General features: G+C 40.6%; 1 protein-coding gene across 3 annotated transcripts in view; it reads right to left on the reverse strand.

Moving 5' to 3' along the window:
- Positions 1 to 25,353, reverse strand: part of arid3a (AT-rich interactive domain 3A) — a 43,400-nt gene that overhangs the window by 15,945 nt on the left and 2,102 nt on the right. For 2 of the 3 annotated variants that reach the window (XM_072389255.1, XM_072389257.1), the window contains exons 2-3: positions 11,470 to 12,228; positions 11,106 to 11,388 (exon numbers count right to left, since the gene is read on the reverse strand). In XM_072389255.1, the coding sequence (XP_072245356.1) occupies positions 11,106 to 11,388; positions 11,470 to 11,795 (609 nt within the window). In that variant the 5' untranslated portion in view covers positions 11,796 to 12,228. Of the gene's footprint in view, positions 1 to 11,105; positions 11,389 to 11,469; positions 12,229 to 14,671; positions 14,822 to 25,353 lie in introns of those variants that run through there. The other variant, XM_072389256.1, reaches the window with a different exon arrangement.

The following is a 25,353-nucleotide window of genomic DNA, read 5'->3' on the forward strand; positions in this document are numbered from 1 at the left end:
GTGTATTACTCATGTCCCTTCGTGTGTTTTTTCAGTACTTTTCCACACCAGGGGATGTTTGTTATTCTGATTTGACGATGCCATGGATGAAAATAACCGTTTTCCTCATCAGCAAATCTGAAACCTCTTTTGAAGCCATATTGACGTATTTAGTCCGTCGTTTCGTTGCAGAAAATGAAGCTGCACTGAACATCAGACGAGGTTAAGACTAACTTAAATCCTGGTTTGTAATTACGGCTCATCAGCTCCGAGTTCAAGTGAGCGTGGTCACAGCAAAAACAAAGTTTCTTCTGTATACAGGAAGCATTTCCATGAGTGGGCTTACACGCAAACCCATAACTCAGTTTTACCGTTATGAAGTCAGTATTGTCAGTATTGATGATGTTATCTGATTATCATAATCACAGTAAGGTCCTCTGGCACAGACAACACAGCCAGGATGCTGCCGTATCTTATTTCTATTTTAGGCAGCTGAATGTCTTTTTTCTCTAACCAAAGGATGCAGTTTAAAGTCATGACACACTCTGACACCTAAGCCTGATTTAGAAAAACACATTGTGACCCATTTGTAATAGAGGAAATAGGAAGGTGTTGGGAGTAACCAAATATAACTATATCTTTATATTTCTGTATACTGAGTTAAGATAATCAGCTTACAGGTTTTGTAGAGAAAGGGATGGATAAGAGAAGTCAGATGACTACAGATGACTTCTAATATTCTAATAGTCTAATATTTGTAATAGTGTAATATTTCTGACTCTTAGTCTAATCAGTTCTGACTCTGTGACTACTGAAGTGACTAACTTGAGAAGGTGCTGGCGGGAAAGAAAGTTATGAATAGGACAGATTTCTTTTCTTAATCTCTTTGTTCTGCTTGACAAAGACATAAAAATAAAAAATTCCTAAAGTGTTCTTGTTTTTCTTTCTCTGTGTTGTTCAGGACTCTGTTTTGCAACACATTTTCCAGCGATCAGCTGCTAATCAAACAATGTAAACAGAACTGTGACGTGTATCTGCCGTGGACAGAGTTTGGCTGTCTGTGCCCGTTTCATTGTTTATTCTGACAATGGGCTTACCAAGCCATTGAGTTTTAAAAATGAAAAAGCAGAAATGTTCATTTTATAACTTCATACATGTCATAAGTAACTGCTCCCAGTGTGCTTTGCTCTTGGGAAGAAGGAAGAAATCTAGATACACAGATCACGTATAGCTATTCCCACAGTAGCTGAAAATGTATAAGAATGTAAGCTCGCACATAAGGTTTGTCACAGGCCTCACTCATGAAAAGATGCACATTCCATGCCTCTTTTTCTGGCTATTGTGAAAAGCCATTCAAGGAAACAGGAAAATCACCAGTTGAAACAAATAAGATGACATGACGGAAAAAGCACAAAAACCAACAGCAAATTCTTTACATAACATTCCAAACCTGTTTAGCATGATCAACCATTTAGATCCATCAGCGTAATATGCTCATCTAGTAGTTTCCTTGCATCTAAAGAGTACATATTTCAATAGATATATAATAAATATAATATATAATAAAATCTATATATATATATATAAAACCTATTTTTGTCCTGAACAGTTATAAATCAGTGGGAATTAGCCTCCCCTCTTTACTTTGGACTCATATCAGATTTCTTGTGTGTTTCACCTTAAACTGGAACATCACTTAATCCAGTCAGGAGACAGAGCTGACAGCATCGTGACAGAAACTGCTCTGAAATATCACCATAAACTGACATCTTTAATGAATCCATCTTTGTCTTCTCTGGTCACAGCCCTGCCCTTCCCCATCCCCCACAGACACACAATTAACAGCAACAACAGAGCTGTTGCGCTGCCGAGGCTCTGAACATTGCTTTATTGACAGGCAGAATCAAACACATCATAATCCTAACCGACTGGCTGACCTCATGAATTCAACTCTATCGACTGTGGATGAGAGGCCAGCAGCTTTGCAGACACAAACAACTCTGCTGTGACTGACTGTAACTGATGCTGCTTTATCTATAACAGTCACATTTGCCTGCAAAATGACAAAAACGATAAGCAAGTTAGAAAAAGATAAGCAAGAATGAAACAGATGCACAGTTTGCACAGCACTTGTATAAAACCACACGCTAGAATGTGGCACAAAACCAAGATGCAATGATTCATAAATACATTGTTGCTACCATTTTTAACACGGCTGATAATAAATGGAAGTAATTAAACGATTCAGGAATTTATCAGTCACTTCGATGGCTAGAATATTTTGGCTAATGAGGTACAAATCTGAATTCTATCCTGGTCTGTTATTAAAGATGTCAAGCCTCTCTCTCAATTCTAATTAGAGAAAAAAGCAGAACTTAAAAGTGATTATATACACAATTTATATGTTTGTCATGTGTAAAAATATTATAAATTTTTGAATTTCAAAGATAATTTGCTAAAGGTTTTATCTTTATGATGTGTGATATTCCATGTGAGGCCTCAGTGTGCTGGGTTGTGCTATAGGATTTTCATACTAGGATGACTGGATATGCAATATCCGCTGTTGACTAAACAAAAAATAGTGAAAACCCGCTGATGAACACAGCATAATAAATCCCAATAAGCACAATGAAAAAATGACATGTGCTCCACTCCTTCCTGCCACTGTTGGGTCAGCTGCCACAGCTTGGGGATTTGGATAAGAATCAGAAATAGCAGCAAGTTTTCCCAGGGCTCTCCAGAGTCTGATGTATGTTCTAACCACACTGCTAATGACTAGTATCATGATGAATGATGTCCAAACTGGATGAGGTAAAGCTGAACAGAGAGGGAGGGGAAGTGGGTGTAGCAGTAATTTAAGATCATAAAGTGATATGTGGTACCGCACACTTTATTTCACAGAATCGCATCTTTATATAAGACATAGATCTTTTAAACTAACCATCACCCCAAGTAAAGAAAATGTCTGACCTAGATAATGATCTAATGAGAGTCTGTGTGAAAGTTGAAGGTATTCATTCAACGCCGGAACCGATCGCCTTGATAACGTTTGTCTGAATGCAGACAGATGGAGACAGAGATAGCAAACCAGCCGAAGTTTCAGAAGGTACTTTGTAATGGCACTTTTATACAAACACGAGTCAGACAAAGTGTTGATCTTGCCTGGGAGGACTAAAAATGGCCTTTCTGCTATGCTGCTGCTCCTCAATATGGATTGCCTTACTGTGAGGGGGGGGGGGGCACTCATGGTTGGCTGCATGCGCTGCCATTCAGAGTGATGGATGGACAGGGCAACGGGTTTAATGGTTAACAACAGTGACCTTAAAAACATATCTGGCCCACCCAGGCCCATGCAAGGCAGATAGCTGTCCATGTGGCTCATAAGAGACTGAGATGTAGTGGCCACGTGGCCAAACCCGCTGCAGTCAATATGTGGATGAGCAGCAATTTGACCTGAAGCTAGCCCTGGGCTGGTCTTCTAGCAGGAGCTGCAGTCCATCTTCCTCTTTAAGCATTTACAGATATATCTTCTGGAAGAATGTGAAAGATACACATTAAATCCATGTTCGTAAGCAAGCATGTTCCTGTTTGGACAATAGCAGGAAAACATATAGTGTGTATGTTTCTCCCTCAACATAATAGGCCTTCTTCACTGAAAACATGCACTTTTAATGGCGGGCGGGTAAGACTAAAGCTTTAGCAACATAACTGATAGCTCAGCTCCCATTTAAGCATAAAAGAATGCACAACACCAAAAACCTAAAAACTAAATAAAGCCCCTATTAATGCTAATAACAGCTTTCTTGCTACGACATGCCAAAAAGATCAACTTCTTGCAATGCCCACACAATCATAAAAGGTCAACTATTATCATATAAACCAGATAGGGCACTTTGAGTGTTGTCACTGCTGACAATTTTGTCGCAAATATGGATCAAATCACCAACAGAACCTTTTATGATAGAAGAGCTGAGCACTTCTTTGCCGTGCCTGACCTATTGATGCAGAGACTATTACAGGCACATTTCAAAACATGCAGATCTATTTTTTCCACTTCTTTTCATTCCAGTTTTTACTTCACACTGGGACAAAGAGCACCTCAGACCTTCAAAATGTGCTGCTAAGTACCTTTATCTATGTTTGACCTATTTCTTAATTGATTCCTTCAAGAATGAAAGCTTTCAGTGCTCACTACCTTTTCAGAGGAAAATCAAGGAAAAAGTGCAAAAAATGTGCAGCTATTGTTCACATGAATGCCTACCACTGCGTGTTTGTATGAAGGGATGTCAGTTAAGGGTTTTATTTATTGACAACTTGAACCCGTCCATGCTCATCTCTATCGGTGCTTACACAAAAACGCAAGGCTGCAGTTAAGAGTTCTTTGTATGGGGACAAAGGGAGAGAAACAGATGATGCTGCACAATTATATTTCCTTTAAAAGAAAGACGAGAGACATCAAACTAGGATTCACACACAGCGGTGCAAAAGCCAATGAAGAATGTGAGGCATTTGAAAGGCTCTCAGCAGCTCACACTTTTATGAAGGCTTAAATCTATGAGGAAGCTTAAGGGAGTAACTATTCAAGTTAATAGGGAACCTGCCAAAATAAATGTAATGCTGTCAAAAAAAGAGAAAGGAGTCAAATAAAAAGACAGGATGAAAGAGCTAACCTCAGCCTTTACACAATCTTTGTTTACATTCCTGCTCCAGCCCCCTCTCCTGCTCCATATTGAGTCCCTGCCAATTTCCAGAATCCCCATGGCTGTACAGTTTCTGACATCAGCTCCATGCAGCGCACTAGGGGTTGGACACGTTTCAAATGCTCTGCGGTGCTTCACAGTCAAAATGAGCATTTACTACACGCTCTACTTGGCAGCAGTTCAAAGCCCAATGCCAACTGACAGACTTTTCCTGTTGCCTCAGTCGCACCTACCCTTTCCCCTTCTTTGCTGTTCCTTTTCCCTCTCAACAGGAAGACTTTCAGAGGTCTTCCCATGCCACCTCAGTCTTTTTTGGCTTTTTGTTTTCACGATATAACCAGGGCCCATTACCCCAGGGTTGTCATTTTGTTAAGCAATATTTAATTATTCAAATGAAAACTTGCCTGTGCTGATTACTGCAGTCTCTGTGGACTAGAGTCACAATAGTCTGCAGGGATGTGAACTTTGCACATGGCTCTGCAGTTCCAGATGATTTGCTTTTATAAGTTCTAATACTTCGCTGCTCTGGAATTAATTAACAAAATCCAAGCAAATGGATTGGGAAAAATAACTCAATAGTGGGGAAATATTGACCAAAAACACGCAAAATTGCACAAAATTCCATTAGTTATTCATTAACACGAGAAAGGGGAGAAGATTTGAAAATTCAGAGCCCAAAGGTGAGTATCAACCTGAGAGAATACAAATGTGGATGCCTTTTCACTGCATGTCAGTATAAACCTATCAACAGCCATTTGGGAGAGAGTAGGGACCAAAACTGGGAATGACAACCATTCAAATAACATTATTTGAGGACAGTTGCAGTAAGAAGAAAGGAGAAAAGTGTAGAGCAATGAGATTCTTCAAACAGTTCTCCACTCACTGAACCAGGTACCTGCAAGCAGTTCAATACTTTTTTCAACATCTCGTCTGTTGAAGGACATGTTAATATCATAAAAAGAAAAAAATAAGTCGATATTAGACTATCTATATATCAATATATATCATATTAAAGGGCCAACAACATGCAGTGAAAAAGAAAATGGCTTAACTTATTTATACAATGTTACAACGTGGATCAAAAGGTTTCCCTACCGTGGAATATAAACTCAACGAGCACTTATCAGATAGCTTTATCAGCAGAAACCTGATGGGCAATCCCAATAAGTGTCGCTCCCAATTGGCTCTTATTCCAGCTACACTTCCTGTAGTCACTAACAGCCCCCTCCCCCTTCTCCTGATGTGTGTGTGTCTGAGCAATTTAATGTTTAATGCCAACCCCCTCCCTCCATTTGAACTGATCATGGTGAGTGCCATGAATTTTTAAAGACATCCCTACTTTACTGTCCATCTGGGCTCCATCTGTCCAGCTGCTGGTGTTTAAAACAGACACAGACACACAGAAGAGGAGACTTCAAAGGCTGTGCGTGGCCTCTGGACAATTTCTGGCCCAATGAAGATATTGTTTATAAAAAGGGCAAGGTATTTGGTCATGGTTATACAACAGCGCTACAGAAACTACACAAGGATGAAACTAGATTGTCATTGAACATCCATAAATTTTGTGGACAAAGAGCAGAGCTAAAGAATTCAGATTCTCCAGAGGGATGATCAGCTAACTGAAAAATAGGGCTGATGGAGGAGGAGAAGGTCTGTGAGATTAAGGTGCCAAATTAATTTTAATTAATTAATTTTTTTCCTCTTCCCTACATCTATTACACACATGGCAATTGAAAAACAGGCCAGCTAGCTAGTTGTTAAAGCTAATGTATCTGAAGTAAAAGAGCAAGAGTCTTGGTAAACATCAACATGGAGACATATTCATAATACAAATAGATTATAACTTTATAATTATTTCACTATAACTATTTTGTGTATTTACAGCTTAGTAATCAATAGGCACCATAGACGCAGTAATCAAAATCTGTATTGTGAAAAAAACTTACTTATTTATACATTTTTGTATCTTGTGATTTAAAAAAAAAAAAAAAACTTAAGAACTTTTTATTGGCTGTGACTGAAGCACAAGTAAACTGTTCCATCGTATTAGTGCTGGCTAATGGAAGCAGGTGGATGCAAACTTATTAGCCACAAACTTCAGAGCTTTAACAGCAGCGTAAGTATTTCTTGGAAATTAAATTACAAAGACACTGATACTGATGTTTCAAGGGGCAGATATTTAAGTATGGAGGAGGGCTGTGTTGCATTGATATCCTGAAAATATCTCCACCACACACACAAATCAGTTGAATTTACAAAATAATCCAACAACGCTGGCATATTTTGATATCCTTATAAACCCTTATCCTTTTTATTAATTCTGCTGCACTCTGCTACAGCTAGATAGGATGCCGCTGGCAAAGTGCCTTGAATATTTTGATTAATTCACTTAAAACCACAGTGTAATCAGACATCCGACCAGACAGCACCTCTTGGCTGGATTTAGTTTGACCTTTCAGCTAAAAGTGGAGCGAGATGAGGAAGGTGGCTGGGTGATCCACCAGGAATGCAGGTTGGGCTGTGCTGATATATCTTTGCCACAAACATCCTGAGGCAAATCTCAATTAACAGTTAGGCTTGTGTGCATGTTTTTTCAACAGCCCACAGACAAGTGGGAGCATATTTGCTTTCAACGGATCCATTTACTGAACTTGTTTTACAGATCTTTTTTTTAATGTAAGACTTTTATTTCCAAAGTATTGGGTCACTTATCTTCTAGCTTTGTTTAACATTGGGTTTGATGAGAAACAGCGTCTGTAAGGCCACACTGAGACATTATATACACATTTATGTACCTTACACATGACAACTTTATCATGAGAGAGAAAAGGACAGTTTTCAGTTGGAGGAGCTCTTATGCACCAGACTGATAGAGGCATGTAAAGTCTCTGCTGAGGATCTGAAGTTCCTAGTGGCCACATTATCACCCTCCATCAGGCACATTCCAACAGCCTCCACCCACCTGCCCAAAATAAACTGTACTGTCTTAACCCTTTCCTCCCCACCCAGTGGCTTCCAAAACACTCGGCCAGCACACAAACACATACCAGAGCACATGTAAAAGTTAGAGTAATAGAAAACACATAATTATCTTTTTGAAAAACAACTGTATTATGCTACATATTGTTGTTATGAAGACTGAAAAGTGAAACTGTTACTGTCTGCTCTTTAATAAACAATTAAAGTATTTTCCTGCATATATGTACAAAAAAGATGTAAAGTAAGAATATGACAAGTTTGAACAGATGGCAGCATGTTTCTGTAACACTGTGGTCTAACAGCCGGCGGCAAACTGCCCTTCCTTAAAACAATGCAAGTAGCTCTTTGTTGACCTGCTGCCCCAGGCTCCAGTTAGACAATGAAATACAATTACAAACGTCCAGTCAGAGAAACTGTTCTGTGAATGTCAGTGAGGAACCGTTAGGATAAGTGCTTGGATTCAGATCTGACTAAACTTCCCCCTCCCACCATCACGCTCACACAAAAAAGAGATACCTGCGTGTGTGTGTGAGAAGGTATGACCTGGAGCGGTATAGCAAAGATAACGTTGGATGTGTGGGCGATAACGTTGAAATTACTGTAAGTGTAAGAAAAGCTTCCTCACAACTGTTCTGGACACAGTCAACAATGAGAAAAAAATCCGAGCCTGGATTTCAGTTGTCTCGATGAACTGCAGGAGTCCAAAGCAATTCCCCGCCTACTTTCTGAATCTCTCGGTACATTTGATTGCACAAGAGCGCTTCCCCATTTTAGACGTCCTTTTTGTGTTTTTGTGAAATTGAGCCAGCTTTCTTTTTGCCACTCGGCGTGCATGACCTGAGTACAGTCACATGTCTGATGAGATCAACCAAATGTATTCACCGTCACTTTCCGAACAAGCTAATGCAGCTTTGGCCTGCAGTAGCAGAGATGATTACCAGAAGAAATAAACAGGTGAGACTCCGGAGAGCTGTGTTTGATGATAATATATATAGATAAAACTGGCTTCTGTCCTTAGACCTGTCATGAAAAATGAAGAACTAATAAAAACGGACTCTCGAGCTCAACATTTGTCTAAAAGCAACATTTTGGCTACCCTAAGTTGTAGCATAAAATGTCAGCCTTGCTGCACTGTAATTAATGTTTTGCTGATGTTTCAGGTTTGTGCCAAAAAATTATAAGTGCTGCATTTAGTCACGAGCAGCCCTGGTAAGCATGTCATTTTTTTGATTAGGGTATCTGCGTTGTGAAAACTTAATGTGCTCAGATCACCATAAATTACAGATACTACTATATAATTTTAGAATTCACAAATAGCTTGTTAAGCAATGTGAATGTGGAGGTTTACACTGAAACTGCTATAAAAACTATGGTGTGCTCATTTAAAGATTATAACCCTCACATGACAAGAGAAACCACAAATGCCTGGCTCAGAGAAGAAAGAAGAGGCAAAATAAAAATAGCCTTCACCAAATAAAGTAGGGCAGAAATCAGCTATTTTGATGCATGGAGTTAGAATTTTCAGGAGAAAGACAGTCCTCATCTTAATCATTTCAGTTTTAACTAACTGTAGTAATCAACCAAGGCAAAAATAGTCCTTTAGACTTTAATCCTGGATTCATGATATTCTAAACTATCAGCACTATGTATATTGAGGGTTACTAAACCCCTGCACATAGATATTTCTGTTTCCTACACTGCATTATGCCAATTTGATTTCAGATCACGATAAGCAGCTTCACCTTGCCTCTTTTCTGTGTCAATGTGTAGCTTGATTATGTATATGTTTAAATCAACACTATAATATTACGTAACACTGTCTTACCAGTCAAATACATGGTGTACTGATTATGTAACTGTCAGCTGCATTAAACGCAATCTTGCGTGATCCACTGCTAATAGACACGTCATGATACAAATGTCCCGTATTTCCCACCTGACACATGGAAACCAACTGATCAATTCAAGGCATTTGCACAAAGCCTTACAGAGGGGCGGGTGGACTATTTAGAGAAGCATGGTATGGTTTTTATGGTAGTCATATTCCATTTGCTCTGTAATTACAAGAAATTTGCCTTGAATTACAGAATCTAAGTTAGACTTGATTACGAAGCACATGTAGGCTGCATGCAATGTGGCAACGATAAGTTACCTCCAGCATACTGGAGGCATCAGTGACGAACATCCATGAAAAGCTTCTTGGCTATTCCCAACCAGTTCTCTGTTCTAAGAGAGTTAAGTAACATCTTTAGATCAACGTCAAACCAGTTTCTAACATTGTGGAACACGTTTGATGGTTTGAAATAGTGCAACGGCCCACGATTGTGTTTGCATTTCATGAGTGGCTTCCATTACATAAGCCGTAATAAGCCACAACATAAAATGGTGGCTCAGTGTAAGCCACGCGCATGCAAAGTGAAAAAGCTTCAGAAGTAGTTCATTAACAAATGAAGAGAAGGACTGCAACTTTATAATAATAAAAAGAAGATGTCCATCAGGCTCGAGTAGATCTGTAATTTCACTTATTATGGGTAATGTGATGGGTTTTGTCACAAGGTCACTCTGCCTCTGACTAAATCTAATCAGATTTTGAGAAGAAAAGTATTATTGTATGAGATAAAATGACTGTTTGTATAAACATAAGGGATACATACATACAATATAAGGGAGGAAAATTGCTATCAGGAATCCTCAACAGTAAGCCGTGAGTAGATTTTACTTGTTCCTAACTGTGTTTTTATTGACAACACCCCTTAATTTAATCTTAGCTGTTGACAGTCTTAAGTCTCTTCATGTAAACAGCCCGTCTTATTTCACCAGGGCCTCCCTCATAATATCCAGCCCACTGGCATGTTTACAGTAAACTCCAGCATGGTAAAGCTGTTAAAATGATCCCTAACCCGCCCTTCCCCCTTCCCCTAAATGCTCCCCTGACACTCTCTTCCTAAGCTCCCAGTTCCACTCAACACAAGAAACATTTTTGACTCCTAGGCCACTCATGCCATATCTGAGCAGGCACAAAGCTGTTTCACTGGGAAAAAAACTTGATTCCTTTACATGAGAATTTTAACACATGGATCTTGACAGAAAATCGAATAGCACAGGCAAACTGAAACGCCTGAACTTTTATCAACATTTGGCTGGTGACTGGTGTTAATTTCCCACCCAGGTCAGATTACATCATGCGCTGCTGAGAAAGTTCCACGCAGCTTTGGCGTGGGGAGTGCGTGGGCCAGATGTGGCTCAATGAACAACAACATTTTTGATATGTGCGCTTCGCTGGTGTGCCACAGCAGCTGACTTTCAGAGAGTTTAGGAAATTAGTTTGCATGGTTCTCTACAGAGACTACATAAGGGCTATGATCGTTTATATGATTGAGTTTTTCTTAACAGAAACTATACATTCTCGCACATCAGAGGCGCAGGATGCCCACAAAGTTATCCTACCTGTCTGAACTGCTCCTCATATGTCCATTCTCCATGATCCTGCCCACCAAGGTGGCTGTGTGTAGCGTGGGGAGGCATGATTGCAACGCGGGGCTCCTGCTCGACACTGGGGCGGACCTTCAGCAGCTGGGAATGGGGGTGGAGCTGGCGGTGAGGCAGCAGGAGAATGCCCTTCCCGGGGGCCACAGCATCATGGCCCGTCGGCAGACTTTCCTCTGTCAGGTCATCGTCAAAGTCTTCTTCCATCTCACCTTCAAAGTCCTCCTCATCCCACTTCTGTTTGCTGTGTATGTGTATTAGACACAGAATGTTGTTTGAGAGATGCTGCGAAAACTTTAAGAGCACTTTGGAAAACTCTACTTACATTTGCTCCTCCTCGTCTGACCCCATCATCTCCTTGTATTGTTCCTCGCCTTCATCGTTGTCATCGTCCCGCTCCTCCTCACCGCCACTGCTGCGCTCTGACATGGGACTGTCTGATACCCTCTGCAGCCCAGCCGCTGCAGCACGCATGGCTGCCAGTGCTGCAATCTGGGCCTGCTCTGCCTCAGGGGCCGGGCTCCCCATTGGCTCATCACCTGTGCGGACCTGAGTGTGTTGGGCGGCTGCTTGTTGCTGTAGCTGCTGCTCCATCAGCAGCTTGGCCCTCTGCTGCCTGTGCAGGTTCTCCATGACGGCCTGCAGCTTCATCTCTGGGGAAAGTGGCACAGCGTTCAGCGGCCTTCCTTCCCCTCCTTCCCCCGCTGAAAGAGCACCAGTTGGGGGGCCGGTCAGGGGGCAACAGTCAAACCTTTTCTCAAGGAGGAACAACCACTAACTACACCTGTGATGGAGCAGTCAACAGCTGTCTGAATGTTTGACAGTTATGGTTACGTGGAAATGTGGGTCCTTGAGGAGGAGTGGAAGGAGGGAAAGGGGTTGGTAACAGCTCTGATACATGCAGTCAGGGGCCGGGGGGTGGGGGGGTGGGGAGGGCGCAGGTCTGGAGACAAATGCCTCTCTTTTGACTCAATGGTTTTTCCTGCAGTTGTGAGGAAATGGGTGGCAGAGCTGAGTCGTATGGTGTTCAGTGAAGCACGAGCTGTAGCAGTGAAGGTAGACTTTGCTGACAAACTACAAAGACCTAAAAGAGAGAAAGAATAGCATGGTGTCAGACTGATAGTCTCCTATTTTCTGTTAACATCAGCAACATCAGTTAAAGGGCGAGAGCTTTTTGCTGTAGCAGTGCCAAAACTGTTGAACCACTCTCCTCACAGCATCAGATCAGCAAAAATGAATCTTTCTGTCTTCCATCTTTTAACTTAAAATCTTTAATCTGTTACTTAAATATCTTTGATACTTTCCCTGTGATTTGCTACTGAAATAATAATCTTATAAAAAGCACACCCTTCTTCTGGCAGTGTTGTAATTTTGTTTCTGCAATTACACTGGCTCTGTTCCCCTTTCTGCAACCAGCATGTCTCATAACTTAGATAAATTAGGTTAATGGCTGATACTGACAGTATTGTTTGAAGAACTTAATCAATCACTTTTAGTTTTAGATCTATGATTACCAACAGCCTTACAACAAAACTTGTGACTTGCAGGACAGCAGCCAACTAGAGCAATGCCTACAGAGTCACTCTGTCAACTCAAATCACAAATTTAAAAACTGCAACAGAGGAGAAAATGCTCAATTTCACACCGAAAAAAAAATGCAAATTTCAAAACGAAATCCCTGTGACGCATACACAAACAGTCCCAGAGATAATATCTGTGGTGCAGCATGTGCAGTATTACTCAGACAAGAAACAAACCAGACATACTGCTCACACAGGACAAAATGTTTTAAACTCAACAAGAGGAAGTGAAATCACAGGAAGAACAGTCACTTTCCTCACCTGGTTGACTTTGATAAATTTGAGCTCATCCTTGCAAAAGAGCAATATCAAACTGTCCCATTGCCACTGATTTAGTAAAAAAAAAGAAAGAAAAGGAAAAAAACAGCTGATAAGTCTGACTAGTCTATTTTTTAAAATGTTTTGTTGTTTGTGAGAGACAAAGTGGGGAGACACATGTGTGGGTGGCAATAGTTCTCCTACACACTTGCTCCAGAACAGGCGCAGGTATGCAAAGAAGTTTATCATAAGCAAAGAGCTCCGACACACTGGCATCAAGACAGTCTGTTCCTTACAGTGCTACAACACAACCACAATCCTGGGTTACGGGAAGCTGTGCTCTGACCAGTCAGGTTAAGATAAGAGATTCACACAAAGCCAACAGCGTGTGGGGAAATTCGATTTCAGGGCAGGTGCTGGACATGCTGAAGTATCAGTCATGACAGGAGCCGGTGGTGACTGTGCGCCATCAGTCATTCAGCTATGCTGACTAATACATGAAGAGACAGACCTCTGTAACCAACAGCTGCCCCGATCTCACGGGCTCAGAAACTTCAAAATTTACATTGGTTCACTCTTAATGAAAGCAGGGATGATAGTCTTTTATAAGGTAATGATTAGGTATGCGTCACAAGCTAAACAACTACCACACTATGATATTTTTGTTTTAAGGTGCAGATTGACAACACAGATATTCAATAATACCTATTGATGTACAATCTATTGTTATGCTCGTCTTCTGAGAGCTTACGCCTGCCCGTATTACAGCTGACCGCATGCATGACAGTCCTTGAATAAAACACACTTTCAAAAACAATCTTTGAGTCAGCACACCTTCAAGGTACTACCACCCTTCAAAGTATGACCACACCAAGCCATGCTGAGCTACTTAAAAAGTGACCACCACAGCACTGTTTACCGACAATAAACCTCATCATTACAATGGGCAGGCTGTTTTTTTTTTCTCTTGGGAGAGGAGGGGATATTTTACCCTGCATGTCGCTCACTGGAATTACACAGAAAACTTTACTGGAATTTCACAGCCATAGTGGCATAATCACACGTAGGCACGTTAAGAGCAAAAGGAAAAACAATACATACCCTTCAAGTCCAAGGTCTCTCACACTAACAACTTAAATCCAAGTGATGCAATGCTTCCACTCACAGGAAAATTAACTATTTTCCATAGAAATGGGTTATTGTGAAAAGAGGCTACACTCACAAACATCCTGATTAACACAGTTGCTCTGTGAGCAGAAGCTCTGCAAAGCACGTTTCAAACAAGAGACACTTAAAAAAAATCAGCTTATATGATCTAAGTGGAAAATAACAGCTTGTGCAACATTACACGAGTCTAACTCACCTGGAACATCAACTTATATTTACACAATATCAGTAATCTCCAGTTGCGTAAAGAATTGGGCACACAACAAGTGACATACCAGAATAACATGCTATATTTGTGAATGCTTCTCCCCTTGGGGTAGGTAATGATAAAATTTAGCTGAAGTTAAAGGATGGCTCTGTTTACATGTAACCGTAAATATAGAGAGCAGCTGAATACAAGCCTGAGGTACAAAACTGTGCAGGTGTGGTCTGTAGAAGACATAGTTAGTAAAAATGAATATCAGTCAGAAAATGATAGACAAATGCATGTATTTTTCAGTAAGTAAAAAACAGTTTTCATACCTGAAGCTCATCTCTAAACTGGTCAAATTCTCGTGCCACCAAAAGGTACTTCAAAAGTCTCAAAGGTGTCAATTAAATGGAACAGAAAAACAAAATGTCATGTCCCTTTGTCTAGTCTGAGCGAAAACCAAGTGCTGTCCACAAGAGAAATATTTCACCCCATAGTATGGCCGTATGCGTTATTGCGCAAGGACAGAAGAGCTGTGAAACTCGCATGCTTCTTCAGAGGGTGAAGGAAGTGACAACTGACAGAGCAGATGCAGCAAGGCAGCGGACAGATTTTCAATTTTGATTCGCCGCATTCTTAAAGGGGAATGGAGACACAACTAAACATATGCTGTTGTCAGACGGGAAATAGCACCATTGTAAGCAGGATTAAAACATCATTCCAAACTGGACCTAGTTTGACGTTAAGCAACTTTGTCTAAAGAACTAAACATACCAGTTGGCTTATTGAGGAGTCTAATAATTACTGGTAGAAAATCTGGACTATCCAGTAATCATGTAATCAATCATGTATCAAGTGACAGACAAATTTACTTTAGAACAGCACATACACACACTGTGCAAAGACACTTCATGCATGCACTATCATCACATAACACTTAAGGTAGTGTCACACTCAGTCACGCAACCAATGCTTTTGCCAAGAGCAGTTCTGCCACTGACACGTCTCTTTCTGCATGTGTCATGTATGTAACTTCAAAGACAGAAGTGATTACAACAAAGCTCTTGTGTTGAGCCGAGCCCTCTTGTGCAGGGGGAAGCAGAAGTGGTCTCTTTGTTTCATGCCACTGTTGATCACAAGCATCATGATTTCCTACATGCTAGATGGTGCAAATTCCATTGCGCCACCATACGTATTCTGCACGCTTCCTCAATTTAGTACCCTAATTTAGGAGGCATATTTGGATGCTAACATCCAAATAACATCTTTTCATATAATTTCACAAGGTCAAGTGTTACTATTAAGATACTGTGTTAGCTTATGATTATCTAATGTTTTTTACTTGAGTGCCTGACAAAGATGGTCACATATAAGTGCCTGAGTGGAGGCCATTTGGTTTAAATTACGACCAGAATCTTCAGGGTTTTCTTTAAACCAAACACAATAGTAGCTGGTCTCTCTCAGGCTACATTTGTGCCCAAGAGATGCAAGTAACAGGTAAAAACAGATATCCTCCAACTGCACCAAAAAAAAACAAATAAATGTGTGCAGAATGGGAGTACGAGAAGCGTAACAAATGTTGCCCGCAGCTTCACTTAAAAACTTGAAGGAAAACTCTCTTTTACTTTCTGCCAAAAGTCTAGGAACACAGGCTTCTAGTTTGTCAAAGTGATAACGTCTTGTTGTTTTAGTCTAGTTTTCTTTTCTTTTTTTTTGGTTCTGTGAAGCTCCAATTTTAAAAATTAGTAAGGAAATAGAAATCTACTGGTTTATATCTTAGCCATAATACTAGGTAAAGATTCACGAATTTCGGTGTTAATAGTGCATGACAGAGCCAATCTACTTACCGCATGTCTTTTGGGTGCAACTCTACTGCTGTAAAATGGCCGTAAGCTTCCTTTGGTATCTCATTCTCACACATTAATAGCCAGGCTTAGGTTAAAGTGATAGTTTATTACCCAGACCGCAACTTGCCATGCAAACAGCAGTGTTAGTGGCCGGGGCTAAATTATTATTTTTTTAAAAAAATCTGCTGAGTGTTCTTTTTACTGCAGCCAGGGCTGAAAATCAACATCATTTATGGTGTAGTTCCTTAATATTACCAACAGCCGTTATTTGGAAATGCTGCTCTGCAGATGTCTGAGTAACCAACAAATTCTGAGAGTGAGTTACTATGATCAGAAAACTGGTTTAATGCTCAGTCTATTGTTCCCCTCTGACAATCAAAATACCCCAGACATTAATTTACAGCAAACAAATCATATCACTGTTTTTCTCCCTCACTTGATAACTAAAACAGCCAAGTAACTTGGTTAAAAGGTCTTAGTCTAGATGAGGAAATACCGAGAAGTGACAAGAATAATAAACCTCCACATTTTTGTTCCCACCTATGTGAATTCTTTCTCAGTGTACATCAACATTATAAACGTGGAGTCTTTTACGTTCCATTTTAGCAGATCATCCAGACTAAACTGCAGAAGCATGCCTCCAAGTCAGTGTTTGGTATCTTTTTCCAAAGAACAAGTGTAACTCCTGCTGAGAAGGCTGACATATGGCAACTTTTACGGGCAACCATCTGTTTTTGTGACTGTGAGGAGCACTCTTCACTTAAAACAATATAGAAAGAGTTTAATTGAAAGTGTTCTCTGTGTGATTGCAGTGCCACCTCAACACAGCCTGTTTGTTTCCTGTCTGACATGCTGTGTCTCTCCCCGTCACGTGCACATTTTCTCGTTCGAATCGGTAAAGTTGCATTTTAAGACTCAAATACACAATTGAGGGAAAAAAACTAAGGGGTTGTGGAGCAGGATTTAAAAATAAAGTAATCAACAAACAAATTATGAAGTATCATCAAGGGTAAACACTCGACTGAACTGCAAGTACACATTTCTGCATAAAAAATTTCCATTTAGTATCACAAATTATTCTACAAAGAGCCATGCAGCACAATGACCATTTAGTCTTGTGGCACACTGTGGTATTAAAACGTCTACCAAAAAACAGGTTCACACTACAAGATTTTAAGCCACGGACCAATGCTGGGGGTTGCAGACAAATGGCCCGGGTAGCAGGCAAATCTTCGTTCGTTTGGCAGTCACCAACTGCTCTGAGAGAATGCTTCAAAGACGTGATTTGTGAGGCTCACAGACAGGTCTCAGACACCAAACCAAATATCTAGCAAGCTGGATATTTTGGAAGAGTTGGCAGGTAGTTGTTGAGTGAAATGCTGGCTAGAGCTACAGCCGATGGGAGCAAAAGAGACGAGGTGATGGGTCACAAGAGGAAGAAACCTGGGAAAGGAACACAACAAACAAACATACATCAAACTGTGAAAGGGGAATTGAGGAGTAAGAAAGGTCTACGTGGATGAGAAACCTCCCTAACTCATAGATGTTTCCAGAGTGAGATATCGTAACAGACTTGGGAGAGGAAAGGTGTGGGGAGAAACTGCCAGTCATCCTCCATATTCAGCTGAGAAGAACAGATTAATCAGGACCAACTTGTATTATATTGTAACACTAATGGCAAGACTATCTTACATGACAGCAGTAACTGCTTGATATGGGCTAGACAGATGAGTCTTGCTGTGTGCCCTGTCGCTGATCAGTGGGAACCAACAAAGACTTCAAAAGTCCCAGTCACAAGAACAGCTTAGTGTAGACATTTAAAATCTTTAAAACAAAAAAACCAAAGAACTTCTCCATCAATTCATCTTTGCACAATTTGCAGTGAATCACAACCAGCATTCAGGACCTCTGCTCAGAAAATGTGCCCATTTCTTCTCACGGAATTGAGAAGTCGTCACACCTGGCTGTCAAACAACACAAAGAGGGAATCCCTGAAATCGCAGCAGAGGACTGTAATATTGCTATATTCCTTAGAAATTGGAGCTTGGAGTTGTGAATGGTTCACACGCAAGCTGACAGCAACCCAGTTGCAAATTAGAGAACCAGTGTTTTTTTTTTTTTTTTTTACTGAACCAGGTAGCTTTACTGGGATTACAAAGTCGATAACAATGGCTTATGCAGCATTTTGCACACAGAAATACCACAGCAATATATTCACTGATAGAAGTTAGAGAATCCTTTACGTGTGATTGATTTTTTTTTGTGACACAAACTGTTAGAAGTGCTAATAACCAGTATAATAAACTGCAGTTTAATACTGCAGCTATCACCATGTTTTATGTGGGACCACCATGTTGGATTTTGAGGCTTGGACTGGTGAGGTTCCTCCCATATTCTGAATCAGAAATCTGACTTCATGGGACTTTCCATTTGATGTTTCTTACCTACCAGACACTTGGAAATTCAGACTCCAGAGCTCAAGTGGAAAGCACAATAAGACCCTTAGGGCTCATATAACACCTTAATTGGCTAGAGAGAGACCACCTGCTGAGCAAGGTGGCAAGAGACTATCTGTGGGGGCGGGTAGAGGAGAACCAACTGGCACAGAAACGTCAGCTGTTGGCTAAGTTAAGGATAAAGTTGAAACAACGAGAGCTAATGGGTTAATCCTCTTTTATTTTTCTAAACACACATTTGAGAGGTGGAAGATTGCAAGGTCTGAGCAAACAAGGCAGAGTGATAAGAACAAGAACTAAGGGTCTAATTCCAACGAGATAAAAAAGATCCACACCGGCTCGCACACGTGCGCGTATATACATGTATGTAGGAAATGCTGCATGCAAAACAAGTGAAGCATAGCGATACCGCAATCCTTGAAACAGAGGAGAATTCATCCTTGTGGCCTGTTTTTTTTCCCAAGATCCCATTAACAACTAATGAAGCACTGGGGGGCGGTTCACACAGGCCCACATGGCGCTTTCAACATGTGTGTTACAATGAGCAATAAAAAAAGGGAAGCTCAGAGAGCAACAGAGGTATAAACACACAGTGCTTTTTACTCTGTGAGTTTTGTTTTCATATGCCAACACCAGTGTAGCTATTCAACTCCATTTCAACTTTTGGAATGAAAGAGTTAATTTCCTTTTATGTACTGAAAGAAAAGACCATCTCCTGCCTGATAAAGCCATGTGGTCTGAGAGCAGTTGGGTGAGGTCTTTGTGAGACCTGAAACTGGGTATTAAAATGAACGTCTGTCTGTTCTGCTTCACCGAAAATCACAGAGTCAGATTCTTAAAGTGGTAATCCACGTTTCGTCTCCATAGCTGGTGCTAAGCGCTTGCTGGCGTCTCTGCTCTTCTCAACATATAAATCAGTGTGGGTGATACTGTGATGTCTTGGTTTGAGTTTCTGTGGGTGGTACACGCTGTAAAGTTCTTTCTTCATCAAATTAGGTATCACTCGTTGATTCTCATGCAACACATGTTTTGCATAAGAAACAAACCAAACTGACATTGAGTCCTCATACATGAAAAACATGCCTATCATCACTATCGGTGGAAGATCTGAGAGCAAACCACTAATGCAATGTCAGCCATTGCCAGTAAAATGCTGACAAAGCATGGTATACAAAAGCTGAAGACATTTAAGAGGTGCCAAGTACACTTACCATTCAAAAATTTCTGCAAGCTGCCATTTTTGGTACACGCAAAGTTCCTCATTTGAGTGTGGGCCTGACTTGAATTCAAACACGTAAGGCTGAATTTCTCCTTTATTTGGTCAAACAAGAAAAAACGTTACAGTAGATTATTTCTAAATCCAGTAAAACATGCCAGGAGGGGAACTTATAACCGTAGCTTTACAAACACAGTGAGCTAGAGATTATCTGCGTGTTGACTTTTTAATGACATTTATTTTGTCTTTGTTCAGTTTTACTTTATACACATGAAGCGATAATGAAAAAAAAAACTTAAAAAATTATTCACAACCCATGTGTTTCAAACTCCTTAAGTCACTTTGTTCAAACTTGCTAATATATGAAGACGTTCAAATAGAAGGAAGACAAAAGTATTTTAACATGCAAACTGGCTGGATTTAATGGTGTGAAAAGGCAATAATTTATCTCTAGGCTGATAATTTGCTTCATTTATGAGCTTTGAGCTCTAAGCTGGATATAAACATGTCAGTATATGAAAGGAAGAGCAAAGGGAGCAGCAAGACTGTAGCCAATCATCATAATTTCTACATTAACAAAAAGGGGAAAACAGTATAAAAGCAAGAAGTTGGTTAGTGGTGCTGGTCTTGATTATGTGACCCTCTCTCACATTCCTTGCAGCATTACCTCGTAAGGCACTAACACAGGCTCCATTGAGCGTCAGGGCACCAACAACAAGATCATTGAGGAAGTGTCGCACAGGCTGGTCACGCATTTTCCACTGACCTCTTCCAGCAAGCCGAAGCAATACAGCAAGCAAAATCTGATTAGCCCCAGCTATGCCATAAATTAAATGGGCATATAGCAAAAATAATCCAGTGATTCACTTTTCAGTGAGATCTGCAGCCATATATCAAGCAGCAGAGCTACACTGCGCAAGCGAGTGAAGCTAAAAGTGATTTGTGTTACTGTTGTGACCACATTTACGATTTACTTAGTGCTCTAAGTCAGAGCAAAAAAAATATACAGAGAGCAGATTTAAGTGTTTCAGAAAGAATTTCACTTGGAAAAAACAAAACAAACTTAAATGTCTGATCTAATTTAGAGGGCTACATGCAGAGATAATGTTGGAGTTAGATTCTGGCAAGCAAGTCTGAGCTGTACAGAGCACGGCAATGTCCATAAATGAAAGCTTAGGAATCCAGATGCAGGCCTGTGGGACATCATCTAACTGGGACAACTGGGCAAAGCTGGAGGGAACACCTCTGGTGTTAAAAAAACTACTATAGAACTACAGAAATAACAGACCCAGAATTTCACAACATTCAGAATCTTAGCTGGAGTGAAAGGGACCAAAAACACGAAGGAAAATACTGGATACATTTATGCATGTTAGTTAAGTGCTGCTTCAAGCGAAAGCAGCCCACAGGGAAATGTAAAGAGAACATTTGAACTCTATATATGGGAGCACTTCTTCTATCCACAGGAAAAGTCCTCAGCTGGAAAGTCAAATGAAAAAAAGATCTCTGCTGATTCAGCTGATGTTTGCTGCCTATTATGTCTGCCACCTCGCTCGTGGATATTGACCTCGCCATGTTACAACTCCACCTAAAGCTCAACATGGAGACAGTAGTATTATGGGAGCAGACATAAATCTCATGTGATGACAGCTCTGGTGAGGAAGCACAGCCCATTCTTAAGCAGCCCATTGCAGTAGAACAACCACTGACCAGCATTGTTTTAATGTTTAACTCTGTTTTGGCTCAAAACAGCTGAAATCCATCCCTCTTTTTTTTTCATGTGCAGTTCTATCACAAGTTAAGAAAAACTCTTTTCTTAAACAACGTTAAGAGAAGGCCAACACTACCAATTCAATCTAAATAGGATCACGTTACTTTTGTACAGCGGTTATACGACTGCATACATTAGCTTTATGATTCTGCTTATTCTTTAACTTCTTTGTTCTGTGGCTTCCTTTAACACCATGCAGTCGGCCTTCACACAAAACTGGTTTTCAGGTACATTACTAAACTACTTTAATAGCTCTTTAACTGGGTGATTGAATGCAGTTTTCATGCTTACTGTGAGGCAAGATACCAAGTCAAGTTGTTGTGTGCCAAAGCTGCCTTTGACATGAAAAACTGAGGCTCAGGAGACAGGCTGCATGCTGCAACATGCACAGCTCAGTGCACTGCTGTGGCGGTATGATGAAAGCTCAGCTAGGGTGGGAGAGGTGGAGTAGCATTTTTTCATTGAATGGTATGAAAACTAGATTAACTTGTTGGTTTGTATGGTGACACAGTGGTCATGTCATAACAATGTGATCTTTAACAGCCAAGTCTTTTGTGTGCACAGAGGTGATGGATGAGCAGAAATCTTAGATAAAGTGTTCTACTGGTTGTACATGGAGGCATCTAGAATAAAGATAGTCTCCTCTATGCTGGTTAAAGTTTCATGCGCAGTTGTTCTGCTTATTCGCTCACATGGAAAAAGGATTTGATTAAATTAGGTTTGATTGCTGAGGCAGGCTGCCACAGCCTGCTGCCACAAATATAAAACACAAACGCTTCATGTTTGACGGACATGTCAGCATGTTGCAGCTGTGTGCTGGTATCCGGGCAGACTACACTCGCTGTCACTGAACCCGGCGTCAGCCGCTGACTAAACACATAATACCTACAACATAGCAGCCTAGTTCAGGAACTGCAGGGCATCCCAAAACCTCAGACCCTTCCTTCCACCTGCGTCACCCTCAGCCCAGATGGGATTCCCCCATGACGCCACCCCAAGGAATGAAGTATCTTGTGAAGTTTTTTTTTTCCTGCATTTTTTGGCCGTATAACAGACATTCAGCACCTCACGTCATGCAGGGCCTTTGGAGAAGAGTAGCTTTTGGCACAAGAACAGCTGAAAAGCAGCCAAACCACGCTGTTTCACTGCTTCATTAATGGCAGGAAAGCTAGTGGTGGGGAGACAGAGCAGTGATACAATACATGCTGATATTTACACGTGTTAGTATTGAAAATTTCAATGCAGTGCTTAAGCCAATTACACCATTAAGCCTCGAAGATGGATTCAAATAAAGTGAACCTAAAGACAGCCCTATACAGCCTACTGGATGGATTATACTCCAGTTTGATTGTTAAAAAAACAAACAGACCTGTCCGTCTAGTCTGTGCATGTTTGTCTGTTATTAATGTGCGGCTACTAACCAGTTTAGTGGCAAACTGCCAGTGACTACCGCTCAGTCAGCCATGATGCCCAAAGGCAAACTCTGCACACTATTTACATATTACACTTGCTGCTTCCAAATGTTCACCAGACACCTTTGGCTTGAGATCATGCTTGTATGTTGGCAGGTAGCCAGGTGGATGGCCGCTGCTCATGAGATGACAACACGGTTTGCCTCAAATTTTGACAAACTGAGATAAGAGTTCACAAACAACAGTAATTTCCCAGACTACAGGCACACTCTGGCTCTAGATTAGATGAACTATTTTACTAGATCTTTGTAAGAACCTAAGTTAGTTCAGGGGCCTGTAGACAGAAGAAGGAACACAGAGCAAATACACACCAAGAGCCCCAAGGAAACATGAGCACACAATATCAACAAGACAGAAAGCAGACAAACGATTATCACCCAAAGCCATGAGAAGACGTGTGGTTGAGCAGCAATACGTGAGTCATTCACAGTAACTCAGACACCTTACTGATATTGGATTTTCATTCAGCTCCTTCATCATATCAGAGATGAATCAGAGATGATTATTTGATGAACTGGCTGGGAATCAAAAAACAAGTCACACGAAGTGTTATCAACAGTTCTTGTTTTTTTTTTTGTTTTTTTTATCGTTGATCTATCTATCAAAGGTTTTTCCTGCCTCAGAATGGGGTTTTATGTTGTGACATCACACAGCAGCAGCATGATGAGTCTGTGTACTCTCAAATTAAGAAGTCAGTTGTCTTCTTTGACAGATCTGTGGCTTTTCTCGTTATTTCGGGCTATATCATAAGCAGAAATAACAAATAACGGGACGCTTTGGTGCTAGCTATAATCTTTGAAGTGTGCAAAACAAGAAAAAATGTTTTCATGTTTCACCATTAGTGAAAAACCAAGACATTTTTCAATATACAATGGTATCCTCTTGATCAATGATAAATGATTTATGAGTATCATAGCTATTGAGTGTCTTTCAGGTGACCAGCTGTTTCAGCATTAAAGCTATTAATTCTATTATAGCCATTCATAGTTAATTGCTTTTTACTGGAGCAATATTTCTGTGCCTGCTGACATTTTCACCTCTACGTCATCCTCTTCCAACAATAGTTAACAACAGCAAAGAAACAAATTATACAATATGTGCGTCCACTACACCAAAGATGTTCATTACTTCAAAAACTTGCACTGAGTAACTCATGCAGCTTTAAGCCATTATTGTTTAATTCTCCAGGTCCTGCAATACACGCAGTCATGGTGTGGTTCATACACTGAAACATCAGGTCAAGGTCTGCCACTATTTCAACATGTCCCTTTGATGGGAAACCGGACAGAAGTTTCTACATTAAAAAAATACAACATAGGCGTCAGTTCTTCAAACCAAGGACAGCAACAAGTGTCTTCAACCACATTTCATAACAAGCAGTGTGCTCATTAAGTCCAGCCTACATTATGCAAAAGTAAGGAGAGGCCTTTTAAGACCTGAACTTGATCGCCCTGCCATACGTTTCTAATCCACACCGGGCCAATCACAACGGAAATGCCCCCTGCCCTACCCCCACCCGCTTGCTGCGGTAGTATATTTCTCCTCTGGAAATGCTGGTGCAGTTAGCCAGTGCTGGTCAGAGGAAGCGTACCATATGTCAGATTGAACCAAACAGATTAACCAGAGCTTTTTTTTTTTCCCAAAGGTGATTGGCGCACAGTTGGGCGTGTGTGTGATAAAGGCCAGGAAATCTCTCTTAAGATAGTGCCATGTTCTGCAATTCATCAGCTTAAACTTTCTTTTCCTTTATCAGCCACATAACCAGAGAGACCCCAGCACAACACTTTTTGAATACTTTTTGGGCATAAAAAGCCAAAGATTACGGTAAAAATAAAACAAGCTTCCAGGTCTCCGTTTTAATGCTGTCTTTTATTTTTCTTGCTGCCCTTCAATGCTGCTGTGAACAGCAGTATCACAGTGCTCATGTAAAATGAGCTTTTCATAACTGTATTCCTGTGATCTCAATTCACCAAATGAAAGAGATCATGGGGCAATATATCATAACCAAAGAAAAATCCACTATTTTGTTCTTTTTTTTTGGGGCCAAATGTTTGTATCTTGACACTTTAGATGGGACCACAAAAACTCCACTGACACCAGTTCTGATTGCTCTCAGAACATGTATGTTGAAAGTCACTATGACAAAGAACCAGGAGCTATACGTGACTCTAAAACAAAACCTGCTTCCTGTGTCAGCACTCTCCAACCCCCGCTTCTTGGTGAAAAATTTAACACTCACCACATACCAAATG

The sequence above is a fragment of the Leuresthes tenuis genome, unplaced genomic scaffold (assembly GCF_036924035.1).
Source record: "Leuresthes tenuis unplaced genomic scaffold, fLeuTen1.0.hap1 SCAF_7, whole genome shotgun sequence".
Taxonomy (NCBI): domain Eukaryota; kingdom Metazoa; phylum Chordata; class Actinopteri; order Atheriniformes; family Atherinopsidae; genus Leuresthes; species Leuresthes tenuis.